General features: G+C 39.8%; 1 protein-coding gene across 1 annotated transcript; it reads left to right on the top strand.

Annotated features, from left to right (window-relative positions):
• The first annotated feature begins 6348 nt into the window (after window positions 1-6348).
• On the top strand, window positions 6349-12053 carry atf5b (activating transcription factor 5b). Its single transcript, XM_083773368.1, has 4 exons — window positions 6349-6822; window positions 7423-7677; window positions 8072-9284; window positions 10699-12053. The coding sequence occupies exons 2-4, from the start codon at window positions 7533-7535 to the stop codon at window positions 10883-10885; spliced, it is 1545 nt and encodes a 514-aa protein (XP_083629494.1). The 5' UTR covers window positions 6349-6822; window positions 7423-7532; the 3' UTR covers window positions 10886-12053.
• The last annotated feature ends 3654 nt before the right edge of the window (window positions 12054-15707 follow it).

The raw sequence follows: 15707 nt of genomic DNA on the forward strand, positions 1-15707 counted from the left end.
ATAGGTTGCATACAGTAAATATTTAGATTTTTAATTATTAGTACTTATAGAATAGATTTTAATATATTATGCTTTTAAGTAGTTCCTCTTAAAAAGTCGTTTTTATGATCTTTTATATAGTAACTGTGTTTGTGTGTACTGTGATTTCTGTTGTCTTTACCACTGCACAAAAGAAGTTTCCGAAAGGAAAAGTAAAGTTCTTTGAAGTTTGAAGTTGAAGTTGAAGTATCTGGAAATTCTCCCAACTTATTTTATTGATTCACTTCTGAAACAAGATCCACTTAAAAATATATACGGTGCCAAAACATATCGTTGCTGTCTGTAGGAAACCTCATAACTTTTTTATTTTATTCTATAAATCAGTGCCATTGAACACCCTTTACGTCTGTGTGTTGTTTCGAAAATATTGAACCAATGGAAAGTAGTAAAAAACGCATTGGACAAAACCTCTTAACTCCATTGGACCCTCAAACGGCAGTATTGCATCGTTTAAAATATAGAAGGTTTTATTAACTAATTCCTTAAAAACGTATATACTTTTCATTTCCTGAAAAATGAACATTTTGGAGTTATGAGGTTTCCTCCGGACAGCAGAGATATACTGTATGAGATATTGAGATATTCTAATCCTGTATTTCTCTCACATTACGTACAATTTGGTCACAGGACTTAGGGGAAGAGTTAGACCATTAAGGCTTGGTGGGTTCACAACTCCTACAGTAGCCTACATGCTTCAGGTTAAAGTGCATCATATAGGATTATAGGGTGCATGTAGTCTGGCCCAGCCTGTGTGCTTTCTGGTCTATAGGGGCGGGTTGACGGTTGAAAGCAGGCGGTGGATCCTATTGGTTCATCGATCTGAGTCCCGCCCCCCCTCCCCTCCCACCCCGTAGAAAACAGTGGCGTCACCAACGTTATTGGTTAGAAAAATACAAGCCGACTCCCATTTCTGATGCCATATTTTCCCAGGCTTTTCATTATTGAGCCGATTGCGAACAATGATAAAAGCCTGGGTACCGAGGCTATAGGGTGCATATAATGTACTGTGTACGGTGCTGCAGGTTCAAAGTAAAATCAAATCATAGGATGCATACAGTATGCCAGACATAGGGTGCTGCAGTGTAAAGTAGGGTTTCATAATTACAGTATGTACCTGGTACCAAAGATCTTTCTTATATTATGTGAAAGTTGTCAGTCAGGCCCCTGCTGATCTGTATAATAGGTTTTGGGCTTGTCACTTGTGGCTCTCTTTATTAATTTTGGGAGTCTGTTTTTGACACTTCTAAAGTCACCTCATGTCGACATTGCACCCTCCCAGTTCCCAATTGTTGCTTTCTCTGGAGTCCTGTTTTACCAGTCAAGTCACATCCGCGCAAAATGTTGTTTATTTTCTATTTGTGGCATTTTTTAAGCCTGCTGGCAAGTCAGTTAATCCTTGTGTACTGGAATGGTCCCTCTATTCCCACTCACTCTGGTTGGATTGGGGATGTGCGGCATTTTATGCATCTGTAGAAAATTTTACAGATTTCTACAGATGGCTTTCTCCATGACTAAATTTCTACCTTGTTTATTTTTATTTTTAAACAATGTATTTATTTTCCTTTTTTACACACAAATGACAATACAAACATACAGAAAACAACAATGAACATTACAAGACAATACAATTACTAATATAAAGAAAGCAAAACAACAATAACCAAAAAACAAAACAAAAAAACAACAACAACAACAACAGAACTACTCCTCTTCAGCTCCATCCATTAAGTGTGACAAATTATTGTTCTTTATGTATCTAATAAAACGACCCCACACCTCCTGAAACACTTCTTGTTTGTCCTTGAGAATATATGCAATATTTTCCAAAGGTAAACATATAGACAGTTCCCTGAACCACTGTGTAATACTTGGTTTGTCTGGTCTCTTCCAGTTCTACCTTGTTTTTGTAGGCTATCTTTATTTTATGTTGAGATTGTGTCACTGTGAATGGATGATGCACCTGTGTTGTGTCTGTGTTATTGACTGATTTATAAAACATGAAAAAACCCATAAATAAATAATTATTAAAACTATTTAAAGTAAAATAGCAATAGCAATCAAATGAATGAATGAATCGGCTAGAATGAAGAACAGCAGGACTCTGTGACTGTGGAAAAGCACAGTGCTTTTGGAACAGTTTACTTGAACCGGGCCCAAACCCCATTGTTGTTTCAGAGTAAATTATTGTTGTCACATTTTATCTTAGTGTTGTTGCATTACTGTACCTATAGTGCAGTAATATTCAACTGGTGGTTCACGGGCCAAATCTGGCTCAGCTGAGCTTTCTTGTGGCCTCTGGGCTGGAAGACATTCCATATTCCAATGTAAAAATATGGCTGGTTGTAGAGGATGTAGAGAATGGTTGATCAACCATCAACCAATAGGAATAAAACATAACTCTGCTGTCTGGAAGAAACTCCAAAATGCTCATTTTTCAGGAAATGAAAGAACATCCAGCTCAGGTTTTCTCTGAAGCACTTTTTAATAATTGGTTCAATACTTTTTAACCAACACACAGAAGTAAAGGGTGTTCAATAGCACTGATCTATAAAGAAAAATCACACCTGTGTTAAGTGAGTGGTGCAACTTTGTGTGGGGGGCCCAGGGAGTCCCCGGAAGTTCCAGACCCACAAGAACGCGGCGCCGGCCAGGGTGCCACCCCGTGTCCGGCGAGCCGCCCCGTGTCCGAAACGGTTGAGAAATGACAGTTACCATGTGGGGGTCCCCCGGGGGTCCCTGGAACATCCAGACCCCCAGGAACACGCCCAGGGGACTGTTCCGGTGAATCAGGTCGCGTCCGAAATGGTTAAGAAATGACAGAGGTACTGTGTGGGGGTCCCCAGGTGGGCCCTCTACTGTAGTGTAGAATTCTTATGGACATGCAAACAATGAGCCGTGAAATATCCTATTTTCCTATTTCCTTAATATCAAAAAACCATAGCTTGTGCATTATAAAGGAGACATTATGCTTTCGAACATCAAAATCAAAATGCATAAATGCAGTATGGCCCTATAAGTTACCATAATGTCCATTGTTTGGACATTATCGGACCTATAGCACACAACAAAACCAGTCTTGATACAACTTCAAACACAGCTAGAACTAATAAATACTTCAACTAAATCACCCGTTGTATTTATTTTGTAAAACCTCAACACTCCATGCACTCAACTACAGTATTAAGTAGTACATTTACTTAAGTACTATACTTAAGTACAACTTTGAGGTATTTGTACTTTACTTGAGTATTTCCAATACTTTTACTTCTACTCCACTGTACATCTTGGATCCAAATATTGTACTTTTACTCCACTACATTTATTTGAAAAGTTACTAGTTAGTTTGTAGATTTGGATTATTATTACAAAACATACATTAAACCACTTCAGCCCTATATACATTTATACATATACTTCAGCCCTATATACATTTAACCACTTCAGCCCTATATACATTTCAGCCATTTGAAAATAGGCGATCTACAAGCTCACGTGTCCCATGCAGGTGACGCATTGCTGCTATTTTCAAAATGTTTTTTATATATTTGAAAACTTGAAATGGGACATTCTGTAAATTGAGTACTTTAGTATATTTTGATGACAAATACTTTTGTACTTTTACGAGTATATTTTGAATTCTGTTGTATGCTAGATCGAAAGGTGTGAGTGAGGCCTTACTTGTAACAAAGTATTTCAATATCACAGTATTGATACATTTACTTAAGTAAAACAATTGAGTACTTTTTCCACCACTGTTGAAAGGGCTCCCTTCAGTCTCAACAGTCTCTCCTGCACATTTATTTCAGTTGCATCCTACTCAGTCAGTATATAACAGTATTATTGTTTGAAACTCAAATGAGTTGTTGGTGCTGCACAGTACAATTTACAGTATCCAGATTTGTAACTCTCAGATTTTTATTGACCTTTATTTAATCATAGAAGACCATTGAGAGCATATGATCTCTTTTGCAAGGACGCCCTGAGTAACACAATTTTACGGTTAAGAGCAATATTAAAAAGAACATCGCTATGTGTTGTAGTGCCTTAAATTATTTTATAGAGACCAGCTTGTCCAGTCCTGGATTTTAGAGTTAAAGGAGCATTCAGTGATTTGGGTGATTTGGAAAACTCCCCGGTCTGCCCCGGTAACAAGATGTGCACATGCACGCACTACAGTGGGGGGACACGCAACAGGCCAAGTGGCCAACAGCACGCACACCAAGGCCTGTCCCCGCTCGATCATGATTGGCGGAAGGCCACTCTCTATCCTGATTGGATGAAGGCTGGGCCACCTAGCCAAAAACTAAACCTACGTTTTTTTGACCCCAGGGGTTAACTGGGGACAGGGAGGAACTCCTTATAATGTCAGCACAGAGGATTATCACAACAAAACAAAAAAATAAGTGATATTTAAATTAACTGAAATCACTGAATATTAACATTAACAGGTGTCTCTGTCTCCAGCTCTGTAGACAGAAACGGCATTTTCAGGTTGGGATACCAATGTTATCCAGAGAACAGAGAAACGCATATAAGATTATTATAGTTTAAATATCCAATTCCAGCTCAGATTCTGCCTGCTCATTTTGTTTCATCACTGCCAATCTCACTTGTTTATCCTATGAGTTCACTCTTCTCTTCTGATTGGATAAAATTGTTATATGTCTAACTCAGAGCCATATAGAGTAAGACAGAGAACGACATTGAGGGGGCAGAAAACGGAGTGCTCGAGTGCTGTTTATGCAGCCTGGAGAGTGACAAGCTGGAGTTTGAAATACATAGGGTGGCGCAAATATCAGCAATTTTAGGAATGTGTGCAACATGACAACTGTTTTAAAGTATTGTACAGTGACAACTAAAGTCTCTGTAATGTTTATGTTGTACTATTACTAAAAAACAATCTAAAATGAAGTGATTTAAGATAATTAAAGCTGGGCTGTTGCCTGAGTCCAGTGCATTCTGCCAACTTCCGGTCCAGGACATCACTCTTCGCCTATAGAAGAGCCGCCATTGGACTGGCCCCATGAAGTGAACAGTTGTCATAACTCTGTCTTACTCTATGGCTCTGGTCTAACTGAGAGCCGGAGAGGGAGGGAATCTGTATAGGCTGGCTACTCATATTTATTTTTTGATGAATTGAACAATGTGGACCCTGTTGTAAACAAGTGTAATGCTTAATTGGGTCGTCCACTCACAGTTAACAGTCTTTGTATTGAGTTTGTGCTTAAAATGTACTGTAAATTCTACAAACTGTTAATAAATATTTCAATCAATCAATCAATCAAAGCATATTAGCCACTGATGAATGAAGTGTTTCACCTTCTGATGTGTAGATGCATCATTTTATTTTTAGTTGTTTGTTATTGTTTTTCTTCATATTAGCCTACCAGTAAGTAGGCCTATCATTCAGATTGCCACAGAGTCAGACAGGGAAGAGAGGGAAGAGGTGGTGCACTTTCCAGCACCTTGAGTATTTCATAGATTTGGGTGAGAAGTTGAATGTAACAAAAACCTAAGTTTGCATAAAACCCCACATGTCCAAACCTGGTCCAAACCAGTGTTGTGCATGTGTGTGTCATGTGTATTTTCCTTGCTGTCAAAATATGGTCCACTCCCTATAGAGAAACACACCTACGCACATCAGGAATGGTGGTGATAGGTGAGTAAACACACACACACACACACACACACACACACACACACACACACACACACACACACACACACACACACACACACACACACACACACACACACACACACACACACACACACACACACACACACACACACACACACACACACACACACACACACACACACACACAGTATAGGTAACACATCCATACAGATACACAGAACGATATGACTCAAGACCTAAATTCTATATATTTTTAAAACAATTAGCATTTTCCCTGGTGAATATTGTGCTACATTTATTTTAAACAGTTTTATCATGTAGCTCGAAAGTCTGTGAGAGCGGCAGAGAACTTGCTTCACGCCTCATTTATCAGCTCTCTCTACAGGCGGGCGCTCTGGGGACACGGGCTTATTGACCTCAGACTTACAATGTACAACCCATCATTTTGAAACCAGCAATAATGACCAATGATTGTATGATTGATTTTAAACCAATAGAAAACTTAGCCCCGGTTAAACCAATGATGTGGCTACATTGTTACAGCATTCAGCGAATCCCCTGCGGATCTGATGCAACAGGACTGCAACTAAAGTTACACCTTCCAACCGCAACCATGTGTCCTTCCGCCACGGCGCAAGAGAAAGTAGTGCGTCACAGATGCACGCATGTGTTGCCGAACTGTTGATTCGTGTCATTTAGAGTCTGAGCACTTTTGACACGCTTGTCATACGGAAAGCTCAAAAGGGGGGTCTCCTGTAGGCTTCGTTCATATTGGCAGGACAAGAAGAGGTTGTGTTTCTGGATAGTATATTTGGCCGCTGTAGCAGTGAACTTGAGAAAGTCTCTTGATAATCGGAAAGTCCCATTGGTTCATGACGTAACTGGAAGCATGAACTCTGTAAACTGCGCATGGATCTGTATTGTGGTGATGCGGTCCGGCATTAGGAGTTGCTGAAGAAGTAGCGGATTTAAAACTTTGTCTGCAACTGTATTCGCCTAAATAGCACTCCATGTAGGATCCTTGAGTTGCAAGGAAATAATATGGCTTTTTAAATTGTGACCATTATCATCAGAAGGGTGTTTTTGTGCTTTGCATCTCCGCAACGCACTCTCAAGAAACAAGGCTACTCAGAAATTATGGGGTAAGTGAATATTTCTATTATGGGGACATTGGAAAGTTTTGATAATAATTACCATGGTCTCTGGAAAGTGAATTTTACTTAATAAAGCAGTAAATAAACTCTTGTGGATGTTATGGGAGGTCGTTTTGCTCACTGATAATATATTTCATTCGGTCTACACCATATTAAAGTTACAATATGTAACTTTTTCCCTTAGAGGAGATGTTGTTTTCATTTAACAGGAACATTATAAACGTCCCCACAGAGACATGTTTTAAAGAAATAATATCATTTATTGTAATTACTTTTATGAATTTGTATTTGTATTACAGTTTTAATTGTTTTGATATGTTTGCTATTTTAACCTAAATCTAAAGATATTTCAAGCCACTATTATTGTAAATCATGCTGTAATAAGAATGTAGTTTCAAAGAGTGCAGTGAAGTAATGGTAAACAGTGTAATGATGACCTTATAGAAATTTAAAACACATATTTATCTTTTTAATACTTTTAGAAAAAATAACTTTTGAATAAAAATAAATCAATAATTGTTTTGCATTTCAGCTTTTGGTCAAAACTGTTAAATTAATTTATTATGTTTTTCCTATTTTTGTCAACAGGTCTTCAGGTCTTTCAACAATCTTGTCCTCAGCGACGTGTCGCCCGAACTCTTGCACTGCAGTTTGCGCTTTTCAGCATTTCAGCCGAAAAAGAAGCGACGCCGGCGCCAATGTCGGCAGCATCGATCCTTCACACGGAAATTCCCACTCCCACTTCCACAGGCGACCTCAGCATTCCCTCTCTCCGACAGGCTAGCCTCAACCAATCACGGCACAAGAGGAGGGCGGAGCCAGCAGAGAGGCAGCACTTAATTGGTGAGTTTCGACACAACGCCTTTTTATTTTTCCACTTTCGGAGGTCGGAGCCGCAGTGCAGAGCGGGAGCTAATGTCGTACAGTGAGTACAGCTAAAGTGGATATATAACCAGTGCAGACGATGCTGTTCAATCATTTTCAGATGATCGGTTAGTCCGATTCGGACTTAATACTTGATGAAACCTTTTTTAGCTTATTTTACTTTTTATTTCTATTATTATTATTTTATTTTTACAGTTATATAAGGCTTGTGAGATTATTTCTTTCCTGAATCATCAAAAGTGTCTTTTTTGCCCGAATGAAAGAAAAAAAATATTTGTTTTACACAATAACGATTTATAACCTCTAATTAGTTTTATTTACATTTTAATCCATTTCCTTTCATTCATTGCAGGTGATGGTCACACGGATTGGATGACGGAAAAAGTTGACTTGTCCTCGTTTGTATCATCGACGGCCGAGTCCTCTCCGAGCTCATCCCTCCCGCCCTCGCCACTGGAACAGGATGTCAAGGTGCCCACCGACCTGGAGGTCATGACCTCTCTGCTGCAGGAGGAGCTGGCTCAGCTGGAGGACTATTTCCGCTCTGAGTCCACGGCCACCACGGCCAAATTAGAGAGATCGGCAAAATGTGACAAGGGCGCCCAAGCCATGGGCACCCAGTCTTATTACCAGTTACCCTACGCTTCATATGGGACCGGCCAATCGGAAGCCGCCCCCGTGGTTGTTTCCTTGGCGACAGGGGAGCTGGACCTGGCGAGCTTCTGTGGCGGTCCCATCGGCAGGAGCAAGCTGGCACGACCCGCCCCGTACAACTACCACCATCACCATCACCACCGCTATCATCATAACAACGGACGAAGACTTATCAGCGACGCTGTGAAAGTCGGCGAAGAAATGGGACTTGATACATGGGGCTCCAGGGGAAGTTACTCAGGGAGCACAGAGCTGTCTGTGAACCACTACTCCACTTTGAAAACAGTGAGTAAGAACAGCATTGGCAGTGTAAAGAAGGTCAGAGAATGTGCTTTATCGTTGAAGGAAGAGGAGAGCTACTGTTTCTCGGAAGGAATGTTTTGCAGCGAAGAGATCGCTCGGGGCTTTTGCCTCAGTGGCTCCTACGACAGCCACCACAAGCGAGAGGGACAGTTGGCGCACAACGCGAAGGTTAATGGAAGTTACGACAGTCCGGGGCTTGAGGTCCTGCACTGCAGCAAGGATGTAGGAGGACTTTCGGGAAGTGTTCCCCACGACACAATGGTGGGCAGTGAAAGCTACTTTCACCAGACCATGGCCAGCACAGAGCCTTATCATAGCTTTATAGGAGACCTCGACCAGCCCTCACAAGCACAAGCTGTTGAGCCCCACCACGGACACTACCTCTACCCAGAATGCCTTGCAGACCAAAGCTATGAATGTCTGTCCACCAGAGGGGAGAGCGAGGGACCGCTGGTAGGCGCCTCGATCCATCACCGCCCGGCACAGAGGCTAAAGGACGAGCACTGCTCCCTCAAGACAGGTTTGGTGGGAGGGGCTGTACCCCTGGAAGTCCACACTGGGGAGAGGAAGCAGAAGAAGAGAGACCAGAACAAGACTGCTGCTCACAGGTACTGCTTGACTTCTGCCTCTCTCAACATCCTCTCCTCCGCTTCCCTGCCTCTTGCTCTCATTTGATTTCAGCATTAGAATAAGCTAAACAACATACGTTGTAAAAAGTGTTTCATGAATTAAAAAATAACATTAGTATTAATTTGTTAGTAATTAATACTATATTATTACATGGGCCTATATACAGAATATGTATAAGCACTCTTAAAATAAGTTATTACTTATAATATAGTAATAAAATAATAATAATAATGCCATACAAATAATGATAATGCTCATAATAAATTAAGTTAATGATTCTCAAACTCGAAAATATTTGGAGCCAAGACTTGTGCACAACCATTTTGTTACATAAGCAAAAGCTGATGTCTATATTTGGATAGCTGTAATGTTCAGAGTGACGTGCTATTGAATGGTTATTCAGATGTAATGTCCTGCTGACAGTAAAGAGCTATGGAAAGTCCCGTGCACCCTGCCAGATACTGCCCCACCTAAACATTATTGGAAGGCTGTTTAGTTCGCTCAGTGTTTATATGGAACACATGTGTTTGCCCTTGTATTTTAATCATGTCTTTACCCTTTAATATAAGGATATAAACATCTCTATAATGTTTAAGCTTCTCAGTTCCTAGCTTGAAAGAGAGATAAAAACAAATCTGTGAATAAATCATCAGCCTCACTGATAGAATGTAAGCACCATGGTATATTTTCAGGTTAAACTCCCATACGGAAAAATTAAATAGTTTGGACACCACTATATCAGAGAAAATATATTTTTAATGTGTATATATATATTTGTGAAAATACTGATATGGTATATCATGTTCAGGGTAAAGACAGCACATTCTGTTTTAAGAGCTTTGTAACTTTGTTTTAAAATGTGCAATACAAATTCAGATTATTATTAATATTATCTAAAACACTGTATCCCAAACAATGGTTCAGGACCCATTTGTGGGTCACGGGCCATTTGTTTGGGGTCACGACTCACGACTCAAGTAAAAATCCCATTTTCATTTCCTACATTTAAAAGAAAATCTAAAGATTGTTTTTAAAAATACTGCAAAATAATTGTATTAATTTTAAAACAAACAAATCTAAGAAATTCCATGATTAAGGAAATAATAATAATCTCAAGAAGTAATGAGAATCGCCGATCTACCAGCTTGCGACGCGGCCGCGTTGTCTCCCTGTGTGATCTACGAGGCCCCCGTTCAAATCCGAATCATCTTATGTTCCTCCTCATTTAGCTATTTAATTTGTTTCCCGTCTCTGCACTCTCCATTCTGAAATAATAAACCATGAAAAATGCTGTATATGTAATATCGCATTTGCCCTCACAACAGTGTTATAGATGCAAGGCAACACAATGTAAAACCAACCCACCAACCCCCTGCATTTTGTCCCATGCAGGTACAGACTGCGTAAGAGGGCGGAGCTTGACACTCTGGAGGAGGAGCTTCACGGGCTGGAGGGACAGAACAGAGAGCTACGCGACAAGGCTGAGTCAGTGGAGAGGGAGATCCAGTACGTCAAAGATTTACTGATCGAGGTGTACAAGGCGCGCAGTCAGCGCCTCAAACAGGACGGCAGTGCCTAAAAAGATAAATACCCTTGAGCTGAACTGAATTCACCACCATCGATCACAAACCACCGTCCCGACCACCCAGATCCGACCCCAGCCGAACCCAACCAGCACTACTGAATAAAATCCAAAAGCACCATTTTGTTTTGTTTCAGAAAGAAAAAAAGAAATGTTAGTTGCATGATTTTGTAAAAAGAAAAAAAATTGAACTCATTAAAAAAAAGAGAATTGCTTTATTGTTCTGAGAGGATAGTCAACAAAATAAGTTACCTTTCCACAAATATCTCCAAGTGGCGTTACAGCGACACAGTATGTCAGGCCCTAGCGAGGTGGCTTGTAATGGAGATGAGAGGTTGAACTTCCGTGACCACTGTGAACCAGCTGCACTGCACAGCCTTGTGACGACCCAGTTTGCGCTTGCAATGATTGACCGTTTACAAACGCTTTTCAGATTAGTAGTAGTGACTGAAACTCGCTTGTGGTTTTTCGTGACTCGCATTGGCAGCACCAAGGCAGATCCATGCTACGATATTAGATCTTATTTTTTTAATGATTTTATTTCTGTTTCATTTATTATGCGTTGTTTGCTTCTAACAATCAATTTAAATAAAAAGGAATCGCTGGAAAAAGTATTTAAAATGCTCTAGAAATATTATCTAACGCTGCAAAACATCAAAGAAATGTGTATTGCTAAAATGTTCAGTATTTACACTTCTCTGCCCCTCTGATGCATGTTTGATTTTGGAAAAAGCATGTGTGATTGTTATTTGATGAAGGCTATATTCTGTTACCTGCATGGCTTCAAGCTCTCCACTGCGTTCTAGTTACTGAGTTAATTATTTTTATTCCCATCCACTGCCGACATGTACATGAGTTTTACTCCCAGCATCCTCCACTCAGGTTTGGTTTGGGTTTCCGCTCTGATAAAGCACGCTACATTCACTGGCTTTTTCTTTGGATTCTTCTCGGCTGTATTTGCGAACAAACAATCACCTGTTGACGCAACAATAAATAGTTGTTGGGTAACGGTACGACTTAATGGGAATTCTTATTTTTCAATTGATCAATGTGTCAGAAAAATTCAGGTCCTCTGGAATGGGAGATGTCAATGATCAGGTAACAATTGCAGCCAAATAAAACCAGTTATGTAGTATCATTCATTTCTGTCTATTGACTGTTCTTCAGCATACATGGTTTCGTCATTAAATCAATCTGCATTTTCCCCACCAATGTTGATTGTTTTGTATCGATTCACAACCAAATAGTAGAACAGGAAACGTGCTAGGAATTTAAGCAGGCAAATGGATAGCGAGATCTGGAAGATAACACGTACCCCTCCCTTACACTCTGATGCCCTGCCCCTTGATTGCTTTCTCCACCCTCTTGTTTGGCTGCATAATCCCTGCATTGCAGTCATAATCACCACTGGAAGGCAGCACATCATGGCTAGCGGAGGTTTGACGGACAGGTGAGCTAGCTGTCTACCCCTTCTATTAGATTGAGCAGATTGTCGGAAGGTAAAACTGATTCATGCAAATGGAGGATGACAGTACTGTCATGTCATGTTTATTCTTATTCGGCATGGACATGATGGACATCACAGTATAGCTGATGCAGGGAGAATCAGGTATATTCTCCTTGTAAGCTCACCTGTACGACAAAACTAGTTTGCGACTTGATCCGCTTACTGGAGTTAAAACATAGATAAATACACTTCTAATTAACACTTACACATCTTATGCATATAAACAGCTCTAATAGGCTGTTCTTGAAAGTAATTGTTCTTCATTTACCTGGTTGAATAATGAATAAAAACCCTATGGTAATAGTTTCAAAGTCAAAAGGTGACACAACTTGAATATATAGATCAGAACTACTCAACTTAAGATGGCTCAGGGGCCTCTCAGCTAAATGGGCCGCAAGCTAAAAATGTCAGTAATATTTTGAAATGTTTACACATTTATTTTGTAACAGACTACACGACTAGTGTAAAAAAAAGGAGTAAAAAAGGAGTAAAAAGACACATTTCCATCTATAAAGCCAAACCTCAATGAACAAAAACACTGTGATTAATGATGAAGTTACAAAATGAGGCTTCATTCACAATATGCAGAGAACATAATAATGAACAATATCATCAGGTGAATAAATAAGTATAAGTAGTTAATACTGACAGTATCAGGCCATATCACTTTCTCTTGGAACAAACAATACAATACCTACAATCTTGTTCAAAACAATGAAAATAACTCATTATATTTTTATTGATATGACCATGACGGGAAGCAGATTAAGCATGCAGCCCATGGGCCGCGGGTTGAGTAGCACTGATATAGATACATCTTGATGTTGCTATATCTCTTTCACTGACACATTAGGGTACAGTATCAATGTATATTAATAGGAGAATGGATAAGGTCTGGAATTTCGTGATCGTGATAAGCCCTATTTCCTGCCTGATTTTAATTAGAAAGGCAATGTTCCAAAACACCTGATCTATAAGATTTTGTCAGTATCAGCCAGCCCTATGCCACATTATGAACCTTCCTGCCTGCATCCATTCACACTAAAGGATGTAATAGGTAAATTACATCCTTTAGTAAAAGGTGAGTTTTTTATAGCTTTCAAAAAATAACAACAGCTGGTTTGGAACCACATTAACCCTGGTGTAAAACAAACAAAGAATTGCACATTTCATGAAAAAATAGCAGATCTACAAGCTTATAATGCGTGTCTTGTTATAAGCTTGTCACAATGCAATGCATTGCGAGCTTGTAGATTGACTATTTTATAATAGCCAAAGCATAAAATAGGGCTGGTACGTCTCTGTTCATGTATGATTTTACTATTCATGATCTCTGTTGATTTGTGATGCGTTACGTTGTGCGTTTGTGTGAACTTGTGCCCCGTCCAATATTTGGGGTGTATATGTCTTGTCTGCGCTGTGTGCCTGCAGTGTACAGTATCACATTGTGGTACAGTTGAATGAAGGTGCTATCAGGTTCTTGCAGTCAACAGAAAAGCCAAGCTCTATCTCCTCAGCCAGTGGTGGATGAGGAGGAGGGGGGTTGGAACCTCTCTGTATCTCTTCTAACAGTTGCCATCCTTTCAAGTGCATGAGGCAATATCACACAATACTTGCAAAGTGTGTGTGTGTGTGAGAGAGAGAGAGAGAGAGAGAGAGAGAGAGAGAGAGAGAGAGAGAGAGAGAGAGAGAGAGAGAGAGAGAGAGAGAGAGAGAGAGAGAGAGAGAGAGAGAGAGAGAGAGAGAGAGAGGATAGATGATGTGAACTACTTACTTTGAGAAAATGATTAAAAGATGCTGCAGCGTTTGCTTGACAGTCTGTATCACTCCATTTCTGTACAGTTTGGATGGTTTTGAATTGTCTTGACTCTGTGGAAAGTGCAGGCTTTCTGGAAGCTCATTGTGGATGGTTCTAGTATAGCTGCGAAAGGAAACGTCTTGTAACAGGAAAAGTGGAAAGGTATTAAAGAATACAAATACAAAATACACTGTTATCAGATTTGCCCCAGATTAGCAAGTATATTGTTATTTTTGAAGGGATTTATGCATTTTATTTGACAGTACACAGAAGAGACACCAATATTGGGCATCCTGGTAGCTCAGCAGGGAAATTCAATTCAACTCAACTTTTTGTCACACACCCTTTTTTTGTGAAAGAGTGGGTGAAATTCTTCAGTGCAAGCTTCTCACAAATTGCAGTTGCATCGTAAATAACAATAACAATCTCAAAACAAATATCAAATACACAACGTGGTATGCAACAGGGGTGCAACAGTGAAACAAACCAATCAATTTGATGAATTGATGAATTAACAATTTTAATACAATAACCTTTTTAGGGGGGGGGGGGGGGGGGGGCTCTCTTTTACTTTTTTTTACATTCAGTCAGTGATCTGTACAGTACTGATGTGATATTCCGTCAGATTCACATGTTCAGTAGATGTTTTCTCATGTCATTTCCTCAGTGTGTCAGAAAGGACAGCCCTCATGGGCCTTGCATGGCTCAACCTGCTGAACACATAAATCACCTATACTACAACATCCCGGATTCAAATCCGGTTCACAATCTCTGCTTACTCTTTAGCCGCACTTTGCTGTCTCAACGCACTGTTCTACAGATAAAGAAGAAATGCCTGTAAACAAACAAACAAACAAACAAACAAACAACTTGTATTCTTCCCTCCTCACATCACACATGATAAACAGGCCTATACCATTAATTAATATTCTGACTGTAGGATCAGCCTTCCACCGTTGTACCCGAGGAGGGCGCTCTGACTCTGTGTGCTGTATGGTAGTTTTTCAAGCAGCCTTGCATATCTTCATAGAAAGCCCTACCTACTGTACATTGGTGCCAAACAGAAGTGAAATGTTAAGAACATCAAAGGCTTTATGTGTGGGCTCTACTGTATGTCTCTATGTCTCAGAAATGCCAAAATGACTGTATTCTTTAATAAATAATGGTGGTAGACAGTAGCCTACCATGGGGCTCAGATTTTCAAGCAGCTCCTTTCCTTATTCAGTAAGCCCTTAATGAAGTACTATACTGTATTTTTGTGAGATGTTTAACAAATAGCCTATAGTTTTGTATTAATCTCTTCAACTACTGTATACAGTAAGTAAATAAACAATTAGTCAGTCAACATGATACTAATGCACTCGCATACTGGTATAATTTTAATATGAACATGGGCGGGCCATACAGAAGAATTCGAATGTCATTAGATTATTTTTCTAATCATCATCCTGGCCCACAGCTTTTTGATTATGTTGATTAACTAAGCCTCTGAATGGAATGAGTCACATCACAAG

This window comes from Protomyctophum parallelum, assembly GCF_964188405.1.
Source record: "Protomyctophum parallelum genome assembly, chromosome: 9".
Classification (NCBI taxonomy): Eukaryota; Metazoa; Chordata; class Actinopteri; order Myctophiformes; family Myctophidae; genus Protomyctophum; species Protomyctophum parallelum.

Bases quoted from the DNA above. Each gene is read 5' to 3' on its own strand.
- atf5b (XM_083773368.1), top strand. From the start codon at position 7,533: ATGTCGGCAGCATCGATCCTTCACACGGAAATTCCCACTCCCACTTCC. The intron at 7,678-8,071 runs GTGAGTTTCGAC...CATTCATTGCAG, and splicing joins AGAGAGGCAGCACTTAATTG to GTGATGGTCACACGGATTGG. The intron at 9,285-10,698 runs GTACTGCTTGAC...TGTCCCATGCAG, and splicing joins AACAAGACTGCTGCTCACAG to GTACAGACTGCGTAAGAGGG.